Source organism: Trachymyrmex cornetzi, unplaced genomic scaffold (genome assembly GCF_001594075.2).
Source record: "Trachymyrmex cornetzi isolate Tcor2-1 unplaced genomic scaffold, Tcor1.1 scaffold23, whole genome shotgun sequence".
Classification (NCBI taxonomy): domain Eukaryota; kingdom Metazoa; phylum Arthropoda; class Insecta; order Hymenoptera; family Formicidae; genus Trachymyrmex; species Trachymyrmex cornetzi.
This window is the reverse complement of record NW_017296956.1, coordinates 4,274,338-4,287,099: the sequence shown is the minus strand read 5'-3', so window position 1 is coordinate 4,287,099 and position 12,762 is coordinate 4,274,338. Positions and strand designations below refer to the sequence as shown.

The following is a 12,762-nucleotide window of genomic DNA, read 5'->3' as shown; positions in this document are numbered from 1 at the left end:
TGAGACTCGTGCAGATCTCGTTACTACATCTTCCTCGTAGTTTCTTCTTTAATGCCCGTTTCTGTTTAATGTAGTTTAATTTCAATCTTGGTTCAACCAAAAAACTCTTCAGTCTTTTCTATAGTTTTAAAAATTACAAAATCCAACCCAGATCGGTTCAAACTTGAAACCCACTGCAGTCGAAAACGCAAAAGTCTCCTCGAGCAAGGATGGAGATATATTTTTACAGACGTTCTACAGACTCGCGACGCGGTGCAACGACTATACACGCTGAGAAAGGAGTCATTCACGTCTCTCGTTAGAAGTTTTATTTATCGCGTTTATACACGTACGCGTATGCACGCACATATTCATTTTGGATCCTTCGTCGAGATCAGTGATCTCTCTCGGTCGAATTCGCGATGCGTTATTGAGACCGATATTTAAACATCCTCACGTGTATCTTGACTTTTCCGAAGGTGTCTGCGATATCTCGGCAGACACCTCGGGGTCGTGGCCTTTTCGTAGGAGTGACTGATGGTACTTCTCGCTTGCGAGAAACGTGCGAACGTCGCGGCACGACGAGCGAGAGATCTGTAGTGTTGGCAACGCCGAGATCTTTTTCGTAAACTTAGAGCTACATATATACCTATATATACACACACGTGAAATTCCGCGTTAAATTAAGAAACGTGATTCAAATAGCAGCAAGGGATTATGCGAGACACGTGTGTCTCAGGGACATAAAGAGGGACTTAAAAACGGATAACGGCGAAAAACGATAAAGCAACGACCACGAGATGCCTTCGGCGAGATCGCTCGCTTCTCGAGGACGACGTGCGCTCTCATCTTTTCGAGAGCGCACAGCTGCAGACGGAGAGTGTGGGTCGCAGACAGCCCGCAGGAGCCGCGTGTCGTAAATTTAGTCCGCCAAGGCGGTGCACTTTATTTCCCAGCACGAACGAAAAGCGCCATGCCCGCGACATTTGCCTGAATTGTAAGAGAGTTTACTATCGATCGACGGTGGCCGGTATCGCGGCGCTCGGCTCGGTGCGAGAAAGCTGCGTCCGTTGCTTCTCGAGAGTTCGCTTAATTAATTCTCCAGAAATGGAATGAATCGCGCTGATCGCTTCGTTCCGATACGACGGTCAAAGTTATTAAATCACAAAAATTCCTGGGCAAATATACGGTCGCGAGTATAGACGCAGAAACGATGGCATATCTTGCCGTAGATCGCTTTTAAAGGAGAAGAAACCGTTTTCCGTACACTACATTGAAAAAATACTAAATTTTAATAAATATTTATCTGTGTGAATAGTTCCAAGTAAATATTTAATAAATGTATATATATATAATATAATACATATATTGTATATATTTATTTATTTGATATACCTTTGACCATTAAATTGATTCAACTATTTTTTAAATAAATATTTACTTGATACTATGCAAAGAAATATGTACTAAAATTTAGTACATTTTTTTTCGATGTGAGTCTGCTCGGTCGCTTCGCAACGTAGCGAGACTTGAAGAGGAGCACGTTCTATCGGATAGAAAGCTGTTACCGTCCGGATAAAATGTCAATATAATTATCGTCGTTGTGACTATTAATGTCGAGAGCGATGTCTAATTCTCCGCGATTTAAATGTATAACAGAGCGCGCGATAGTACTTTTACATCGCCTGTAAAACGTTATTAAAAATCTCGGGATTTTAAATGCAAATAGAGAGACGTATGTCAATCAAACAGTGTATTATCTTACCATAACATAAAAATATGTATCGAAAAAAAGAAATCCTCGACAATCGCTGTAACACGATCATCGTAACATCGCGAATAATATTTTTGCTGTGCTCCGAATGACTGACGTGGATTCTGCAACAACGAGAATAACCGTATTAAATACGCTTATTTGCAAAAGTAACTGAATGTGTAAGTTAAAAAGTTGATTAAAATCGCCAAGCTTATCATGATGATTTATTCATTAGTATTCAAGATCGATCAAATGATTTGAATAGTCGAGGTGAATACTCATTTTTAGCTCTTTTTATAGACACTCTGTACATCTGTAATGTCTGTAATATCCGTAAACTGGATACGATCAATTGCATGGCATGAAAAAAAAAAAAAAAGAACGAAGAGTAAGGTGCAATCGGATGACCTCTTGTTCACAATATTGCAGGGAAATCGATGAAATTTCAGCTTCAAACTCCTCGCGTGCACAAGAAACTCGCGGGTGTGTCCTGGGAGGCTTTAGTTGCGGAAAGATCGTTATTCGGCCGGAGCGATCGAAAAATAAAGTGGCAGGTGTACGTCGACAAAGAATACTCAGCGGCCGCGGCTTAATAAAAACGAGGAGATGGCACGAAACTATAAGTTACGATCTGGCAGCACCTGCTTGTGTTTATTTCCCGAGAAAGAACAAGCACGATTGCGTATAAATATTGAAAACTTACATTTTGCCGGAGAAAGTAATGTACAGGATGTCCGATAATTGGATGCGTGCAGAATAATAATAAAACAAGACGCGTAAAATCGAAGGTAGCGACTAATTACAACAAAGAATCACGGAACGGTTTAATTTTCGCAGCCAATATATTTCATGGGAATCCCTGTATATTCTATGCAAAAACGAGGAGCGATGCGATATATATCTGACGTGTGGGAAAACAATTTACCTGGTCGGAGAGGGCGGACGGCATCCGACAATTTGGCTATATCGGCCGCATCGTAACGAACAATTTCGGGGATCTGCACGTAAGAGCCCAAAAAACAGGAAACCACGTTCCTGGCGTACCCCACCTCTCGCTGCACGCGTGTTCTGCCGCCATCCGGTGAAACCTCGCCTGGTAATGACTTCCGGAATCGTATTACCGTGCGCTCCTGAAAGACCAAAAAATAAACTCAATAAAGCCAAACAATCGCATATTTCGAGCGCTTTATACAAACTCGATTTTGACAAACGCGTCGAATGGTAATGTCAATTCTAAATATACGCGCGTATAATATTACATTTTTATATTTAATTCCGACATTCTTACGCTGTGAACACAGCTAACGAAATAGGTGCAAAATTACAATTTCATTTATGTATATAGAATCACACGTGGAGGGAAAATCGCGTGAATATATAAAAAAAATTCAAGGTGGACGCACAATTGCAGCTATTTTCCTTCTGCCTGATGGTCTGAACCTCCGGACAAACGATCCCGCATTTTCTATGCGCCTGTAAGTACGATATATAAAAGGTGGCTTGCCTTATCACGAACAGATCAATGCCTTCCAACCTGGCGACAGCGCAGCCGGCGAGTATGTAGGTCGACTTTATGAAAAATTCTCGGGTTAAAGATAACGGCCGAGCCACTCTCGGCCGTTGTTTCCAAGCACACTCAACTTCGTCATTGCAGCCTTTACGAACACTCAATCGAAAATCGAGGTTCTAGGACACTCCAAAAATTCATTCGCTCGGATTTCCTAATTTTCCCTTCATAACAAGTATTAACTCTCCGTAATCCAACGTTTTTTTCACTGCTTATATGCCCCGTCCAACTGGGTCACTGGTATAGCTGATTGTGTTTTTCAAAGAGTTTTTACGCTCTAAAAAAATTCGAAAATATTTTGGTCATCACTCCTTCAACACTCAAGAATACGATTTTACAATGATATGACGTGAAACGTTTTCCACTTTTTTTTGTCCGTATCCGAATCCGAGGTAGAATAATTAAAAATTGAAAATTCGTCTGGATCTTTAAAACCTCGGTTGAGAACCATGGAGGGTTAAGACGATGATAGTTCGATATTTCGATTATGAATAATCATTTCTTTTTTAAGCTTTACTCATTCTGTCTTCCATTATATATTTTCTCACACCCTAAAGTTGAGAGGAATACCGACAATTCTAGGACACCATTCTTTAAACGATCCGAAACCTCTTAGATAGAACGCGCAAAGCAATTAACCTTCCGTCTGCAATAATATTTTTACTCCCTCAGCCAAGTTTTTTTTTATCGTTTCTTAGTGGGCAAAGATACCCTAAAAAGTAATAAAAAATCAATGTTGAAATATCGTAGCAAAATCAGAAGTTTTATAAAATAGATATTTGAAATCACTTATCTGTAGAATTATACGTGGATAAAATAATTAGTTTTTCTTTAATAACAATAGAAAGTCAAACATAGAGAATGATATCTTTAACTTATTCTCGTAAAATATGTTTTTATCTGAAAATTTATGAAATTTCAAAATTTATGATCTCTTTTATCTGAACCTTATGGATGAGAAAAACAAAATTATGAGCATTGAAGGTTGCAATATAATCATAAAGTTTAAACAATTATAGCGTTTTTCATTGGCGCACTCAGTGCACATTAAAGCTGTTGTACACTATTCTAATCTAAATATAAAAGCGAGATATCTCAATTGATAAAATGCCCAAAATTTATTTTATCAAATAGCATAATAAAATGTATCGAATATTTCACGGTTTAATTCGTTTATATATTTTTATTAAACGTATATCTTTACGTCGATTTTTGTACAATGGCTTTAAAGTGCACTGAGTGCGCACTAGTTCTGCCAATGAAAAACGCTATTAGACCCGCTTTCACAATATACGTAGTAACCTAAAGATTAATGATTACCATTAAATTCATGAATAAACTTCATTGATGAATCTCTTGGTAACCTTTAGGTAACCACATATTGTGAAAACAGACCTTAGTCTCGTAATATATATTGATTTTTGCTATCCCAGGCTCCAAAAGATTCCACATTTTTTTTTAAAAAGAATGATACTATTGCATTTTATTATAGGATATCCACTTCAAGACTGATTTGTATACATTTCCATTTTAATAAACGCATTTAAATTTCTCAAGAACTAGACAAGATATTAAGAATTTTTTTTTTTTTTTTTTTTTTTTCAAGTTGTAATCGAGGAAGATATATTATTCAAGTTGATTTCAAAGAAAATATATTTTAATTTTAAAAAATTGACCTTGGATGAGAGCATCAAGATAAAATAAAGTTTAACTTTATTTTTGAATTATTAAAGCTTATGACTAAATCAATTAGCAAAAAATTAATAATTGGAAATTGGAGTCTAGAAAAATCATTTCTGACATAAGAAGCATATTACAAAAATTAATTTTCCAACAAATTGTTATAAACAAATTATTGCAAAATTTTGGGCAAAAAATTTCCAGATTACAGATGGAAGGATTAATAATGTAATAAATATATCACTGATATTTTATATATTACGTTACAAGACGTTACAAGACGTTTGTCTGAACGCATCAATCTTTTATTTCAATTAAATAGAAATGAGATAGAGATGAGAATAAATCAAATAAAAAAGATTTCTATTTTCGGTCGAAACGAATCTTGTTGTTTAATAATTCACATATGTAGATTTACAAATACATTATTCAATTGTATAAATTGCGCACCGATTCGAATTTGTCAGATTTGAAAGGCAATAAACTGAAGCCAAAAATAACAAATCACAAATTACATTGATCGTCAAGTTAATAATGATGCTAATAAGCATCTTGAAACACTGCAAAAAAAACTTTTTTACGAGAAAGTGGCGTCGAATCTCATTCGAGATTTCGAAAGGCAGTCATTACTAGCAACAATTTCGCATGGTTTGGACAAATAAGTGAATGTAACCGTTACTTAATAAGCGTAGCGCATTATGTGCTGTGATTTTCGGCAAGGCGGTCGACACGTTTGATTACGGCAAATATCACAAACCATATCGAATTTGATAGTCTTATATGGAAAAACGAGTGATAACTATAAGCATCGATTCGGCACCTTGCGCTCGTTTTTATGATTTTGATCTACGATCGCGTCTTGATTGCGATTTTAGATGAGTATCGAACCCGTGAAAATCCAATTTAGTCGCTTTCTTGAACAAATTGATCGCATCACTTTGAACGATTCAAGATTCAACGTTGAAAATGATTGTCCATCGGCTGAAGTCAGATCAATATTTCGTTTGGTGGCTCGCTGCGATTTTCGCAGCAGGCTGTAATCATCAATTCAAAGTATCGCAATAAATGGCGACGACATTAATTACCTGGGTGGGTGCGCCAGTCATCTTCTATGTGGGAAACTGACCATGCTATTAACTGGCCGACGTTTTGTCATGCAAAAAGACAGGAGATGAACGTCCGATCGTCGGCCCAATAATGATGTACGGTGAATGCTCGAGGCAGTTGCTACGCGTTCCACTTTGCTGACCGTTCGCCGCAATATTCGCGCAAACTATTGACGATTCGATTACCAGAGTCGCGATTGCCAGAGATGAGCAACGTCAATTATTACAAAAAGAAAAAGATATATATGTATGTATATAACATGACGTCGTAATTTATTTAAGTAAAAATTTATAAATAACTTCTTTACTTAATTTTTTAGAAATTGCGTGTGTGGGTGTACAAGCTCTTGAGAAAATAAAAATCATCCGTTGCTCCCGTCAGATTGATATCTCGAGGTTTACATAAACATATTCATATACACATGTATTTGAATTTCAATTATTATAACAGCATGATAGAAGATACTATGTTATTTTATAGAACGACGTGATGCAATGTAAAGATAAATATAAGCTGTAAAAATGATTGTATCTCTTTTATACATTTTTTATAGAAAATATAAATTTTTAGAGGAAATAACGGAGTATCGGAAAATGAAGAATTCAGAATTATCGGGCTATCTTTTATCGAATTTCAATTTGTCGTTTAATAATATTTAGCAGGTAACAGTCGTCGAAGCGAGGAAACATGAGGGAAACGCGAACGCTTTACGCCCATAAAAATCATAAATAATATACATATTTAATGAAGTTCAGTTGATGAAGGAGCTTATTAACCTTATAGGCAACGCCATTAACTATCAGGAAAGCGTGTTAAACAGAGCAACGCCTAAGCTTTTTAACATGCGCGCATAATACTGCATATTACATGCGGCATTGTTCTACAACGACATTCGCCGTGATGATTCACACGCGTTCAACGTGTTCCGGATTCGTGATAATCGTGATTCGTGCGTCGGTGTGAAAATAGTCAAATACACAATAAAATTTGGAACGTTCAATTTCTCGCGCTTCAAATCTTTCAAGAGTATGCGACCCGGCGTGAACCACTAATCGATATATAGGCTAAGCCGGCTGACGTGGCTGCAAGTTTTTCATGCGTCACGTCTATTAATGCGGCTGTATATACCTGCCTGCGTGCGTCGCTTTTTTTGCCGACAAAAGTATATCTCCACGCGAAGGATTTAAATATACACGATTACGACATGCCTATAAAAATATTGGATAAATCGATACAGTTAATTTGAATTAAAATTCTCATTCAATAAAATTATATAAAATAAAATTATGAGATTAATAGTTAGAATTCAATTCGTTTTATAATGTCGTTATTAAATCATGTTAATGTTGACCGCGTGAAAATAAAACATCAAGAAGCGATAATCAATGTGCAATATTGAGACTCGTGCAGTTTCAGACTTTTGACAATAATTGACAATTTATCTTTACCGATGATGAATCCACGACGCACGCGCTATAAAAAGATTGATTGGCAAACGATCCGTAACGCGAATTAAATTAATTACCTACAGAACAACATCTCGACCGGGACGAAGCACAAAATGCTAATCTACAGTTGCGTAAGCGAAATTAAACAGGAGATCGCAGGAGGCGCGTTTCGACCTCGTTGAAACGCTCGACGTGATCTATCGTTTACATTAAACCGCCTATAATATTTCTACGCGAGTAGTTTTTAATAGCTAATCCGATAGTACGAGTGACCCCAAGAATAACATTCATTCTTTCACACAACGCAATGTGTCCAAGTCGAATAGCTGCGTGTAAGTCCGATAAGGATAACACGCCGTACTATCGGGTCAAGCCAGTAAACAGTGTATCGTATTCGATACGCTCTCAATACGCGGCTTTCAGCGCTTTCTGAGGATACCCTTGTCAACTATCTCCCGTTGTGCAAACGCGGCGTCGGACAAACACATCGTAAAAATGACGTAACTGCTGTCGCGCGCGCGAGAGTCCGGATTAGATCGGAACACGCGCATCGCTGGAGCGCACAGATGGAAAGCGCGTTCAAACACAGGAACAGAGCAGGAAATCGATATCGACGCCGCGATCCGTTTTGATTGAACGTGAGAGAAAGAGAGAGGGACCGGATGCCCGCTTCGACGAACCGTGTCCACCAGCAGCGCGCGTACGATCTCATTAAATTCAACATGACCCGTTCCCGTCCGCTCGCGACAGATCGGATACGGCATCACACGGAGACCTCAACAACGGCGGAACGACGCGACGTCGCGCCTGCAGCTACACCGCATAATGCGCGCGAGAGCGCGTTAATTCCACGTCCACGCCGAAAATGTCGCGCCGCGACGAGTTCCATTAAACGCGGGTATTATTGGCGATCTCCTCGTGAATAAATCAAAATTATTATTCAGCGACCGCATCCCGACCGTTTCTAATTTTTCTAAACGATGCCGATGGCGTGCCTCACACCGTTCTCGTGTGAAGGAACATAGAAGTAATAATAAAGATAGAACGACAATGTTTATTATCGAAAGAAGGAGGATACCGTTGTAACGAAGAGGACAAAAATTAATGATTAATCTCTTCTCCGAGAATTTCATACCGTGAGCGTCCAGTGGACGTACGTGAGTAAAGGTCGATGACCCTTTTTTTTTCCCCCCCCCCCCCCCCTGGAACTCTGGAAAGAACCGCGGAAGCGTATTAATTACAAATTGCTCCGAAGCCATCCATCGATCGACACCGGACCATTCATCACCTGGCGATCGCCAGCACAGTTCTGAGTTCTGAGGCGCGCAGAGCAGAGAATCGATCGGTCGGCTGGTCCCCACTTCAGTGCCCTCCTTTCTTCCACCACCCGCCCGAACATCCCCGCCGAGCGTCAACCGAGGGGTCAACGGCCAACGGTTAATGGTCCCTCTTTCTCTCTCTCTTTAACCTTGTCTCCCATAAGCCTCTCTCTCTCTCTTCTTCCCTTCCTACCTACCTATCCTCTGCGCTCACTCCCACCCCCGGGTCCTCTTCCCTCCGGGTGAGCTGTAACACGTCCAATGGCGTGACGATCGCTGGTGCGGAGCCGTGTGCACGCGCATCAGGCCGCGATCTATGACTGATTAGGCAGAGATAGGCCGCGCGCAATTATCCGCACCTTGAAGAGTGAGGCGCGGGAAATGGGTTGAACGATGAGTTGAACGTTATTACGAACGAACGGGAAGAATAAGATTCGCCAGTGGAATTTTACATTCGATCGATACGCATATCGATCGCATCGCAACACTTGAATATCAAATAACTGAACCTTCGCTGTCGTTATTTAGGCCCAGTTCCATAACTCTTAATCAAAGGTCAATTTGTCCAATTCTAGAATTGTGTGGAAAGAGAATTCAAGTAGAACCTCGGTTAAGAGTTAACCGTGAGTTGTGGGGAAACTGGGCCCTTAGAGATCCTCGAGTAAAATCTCATCTTCTGCCTTAAACAGGTCCTGAAAAATATGACGGATCAATCAGAAGTTGTCTAATAACGGAATAAAACTCGAATGGAATAATCCTTCCATTAGTTTGATTCTATGTTGCTAATGGTGCGACGATAACAGCCGTATGCACGCAGCCGGACTGCAATTTCTGGCTGATTAGAGACTACGTTACGAAGGCACGACGATTGCGTACGCGATTGTGTGAACAGAAAAGAGCGTTTCGCGAAACAAATACCGATTATAGCAACGTCAAGGTCCACGCTAGCAAACCAGGAATATATATATATGTATGTATGATTGTGCCGTGCATATAACCGCCAATGATACATCGCTATCGGCATGTACTTGGAAAATAGCGTAATCTCTGTGATCACGAAGAATCTAAGATAATCGAGATTGCGATTCAACGAACGACGATGGTATCGTGCGAGAGGACGATCACGTTGGATCGAAGTCGCGTATACATCGCGTGATCGTAAAGTTTTCGAAACTCGCGATATACAGAACGAAGAGTCGCGCTGATGAATGAGCCTTCGTACGTAATACCCTTGTCGAGGGTACTGCATCGAGAGATAAAGCCTAGGCTCTCTCTCTCTCTCGTCTAAATTTCAATTATACACATTCGCGCTTTGCGCGTCAAGTATTTTCGCACATGTAGTTCAACGAGAGAGATACGCTAAGGGAGGGATCCTTCGCCATTACTGCGAGAAAACTGGTTGTACGTGTGGCACGTATAGGACGTGTTATCGAGCAGAACGCTATCGCCAGGAAATCACCAGGTTACTAACATTGTGCTAGGTTGGGTTGGAAGAAGAACGAGTCGGGAGAGAACAATTCAAACGCGGCGCGGACTCGTTAAAGCCGTCGTAAAGCTGTCGGTGTCGATAAACACGGCGCACGCGGAAAGATAACGAAACGTTCCTGGATATATCAACAGTATAACGACGTTTCGCGCTCTTGCGCAGTTGCTGTCGTGGTTAACGATTTCATTTACTCTCTGCCCGGTACCAACTACCAATACCTACGCTCGAGCGACCCTCAGGATGACGGAACATAATACATATCAGTCTTAAGAGCTCTTCTTGCTCTCTGAGAATCGCGAGAACCGACCCATAGACCCGTCACTTCCAAGAGACGACCTAAAACGACTCGTAATTCCTATGTCCTCTAAACATCCTAAGGATATCTCTCGGTGATTAAGTGTAGCTATATGGACAGAGACCATTGACATAGACATATCGACATATATAGTCTTCGAGTCTTCGGGAATTGAAGGGAAATGAAAAAACGTGCGTTGCACTTTTATAAACGGTATCGGAATATGTATCGGAGTCTCGAAGCTCCGCAGCGACGTTCAAAGTTTTTCCATTCGACGCTCGTCCTCCCTTCGCAACCGATATAGTCCCTTCTTCGAGTCAATGCAGCCGAGTCACGTAATAAAATTATAAAGCCACCACGGCGGGGATGACTCAACGCACGGGTTAAGGTCGCTACGTGAAGAGGAAATACGTGACGAAAGAGAGGAAAGAAAACGAACGAGAGAAGAGAAAGAAGAGGAAGGGAAGAGGAAGGAGAAGAACAAGTCGAGATACATCTTACCACCACAAACCAGACAAATTTGCGATTAGCGATGCTTACGCTTATTTAATGTTTATTCAGTGAACAACTGAATTTCAGACTGTGAAATTTTTAACACAGCGTAATTCTCGATATTGCGAATATTGTAAATTGTCGATACTTTAGAAAGGTTAGGTATTGACAAATATCCGAAAGGACAGCTCTGATCCACTCTCTTTTATCCGCACTGTCAGCAGCCACGACGCATCTGACCGTTTGCAAGTTCGACAAACTCGCCAACGATGTGAAACGGAGATCCGGAGTTACATTGTTTAAATGTTTAAATGTGTAGTACGTGTGCATGCATCGCTGTCATCGATGTACGCGTCGACCGCGTGACACCAGCTGGAATATCGTTCGCGTGCGACAGGAGAAATCACGTATTAGAAACTTCATCGGAACACACACTATCGATATTGTATAAGCATCCATTGAATCCGTCCATCCAAGTGGTAATAAAGCGTTCCATTTCCTGCTTTGCAATATTTGGATTGATTTCTGGTAGCGAAGATTCACGATATACAATAAATATTCACACGGAAAGGATCATTTTGCTAAAGCATCTAAAAATAATTTTGGACGATCAAACTAATTACGCTGCAAACAGATATTTTAGTAATTTGATATTTTACCAACTAGTTAAGAGTGTTCTACATAATTATTTTTTTGGATAGGCCAACACAATTATTTTCAGATCCGTATCTAGCTAAATTTTTAGATGCTTGAGTAAAATCATTCTTTCATTCCGTACAGATTTTAAAAGAATTTGACTCAAACCTAATTTATTATTCACTTAGTTAATATGGACGTTGTTTACTTTGAAACTAATTACAGAAATGGATTAATTTACATGTTGACATATATGGAAACTAAAAATAATAAAATATATATAATATTCAACTTGAACGGATTATATTGTAATCTATCCGTGATTACACAAAACATCCCCGATACAGTCTCGCGACCTTTTTGATATAGTAATTACAATTTTTTGAGATACCGTACCCAATTCGTCGCGACATAATTATAACAATTATGATAATTCAATCCAGGTCATACAAGCTGCACACATACACGCTTGTGATTATTATCGATTCGAGATAAAGTCCACGACGCATCGGATAGGAACGACGGGCGCGCCGGCGTATCGCGATCCGACCGTATCCGACCGTATCTCTCGAAATTGCGCACCTGAGAAGACGCGCAAAGTAAAAAAATTCATCATTTTTCCTACGACGATAACGACGATAACGCGCTCTGCATTAATGAACAGCCCTGGGCAATTCAACGAAATTATTGATGCTTATGATTGTTTGTCCGCTTCCTAAAAAAATATATGACTACATCCACGTGTGTGCGATCGGCCCAACGGGCGTCCCCTTCCTACCACGAAGAGAGATACAATTGTCGCATCTGCATTATTAAAACACAATTCTCGATTGGTCGCGCAGTTATTAATTATTTGTTAATTATAGAGTGAGTCAGAGAAGTGTATCATGTATAGAATTTAAGGTAGTGTTTTACATACAGAATGTTCCATGTGGGCAGAAAGGGCAGTTTTATTGAAATACTAGAAATATTTATAAAAATTTAGCTAGATGCATAT

General features: G+C 39.8%; 1 protein-coding gene across 2 annotated transcripts in view; it reads right to left on the bottom strand.

The window, feature by feature from the left end:
- Ipk1 (Inositol phosphate kinase 1) overlaps positions 1-12,762 on the bottom strand; it is a 57,445-nt gene that overhangs the window by 11,804 nt on the left and 32,879 nt on the right. The window contains exon 3 of one of the 2 annotated variants that reach the window (XM_018506939.1): positions 2,661-2,865. In XM_018506939.1, coding sequence (XP_018362441.1) covers positions 2,661-2,865 — 205 coding nt within the window. Of the gene's footprint in view, positions 1-1,744; positions 1,836-2,660; positions 2,866-12,762 lie in introns of those variants that run through there. The other variant, XM_018506940.1, reaches the window with a different exon arrangement.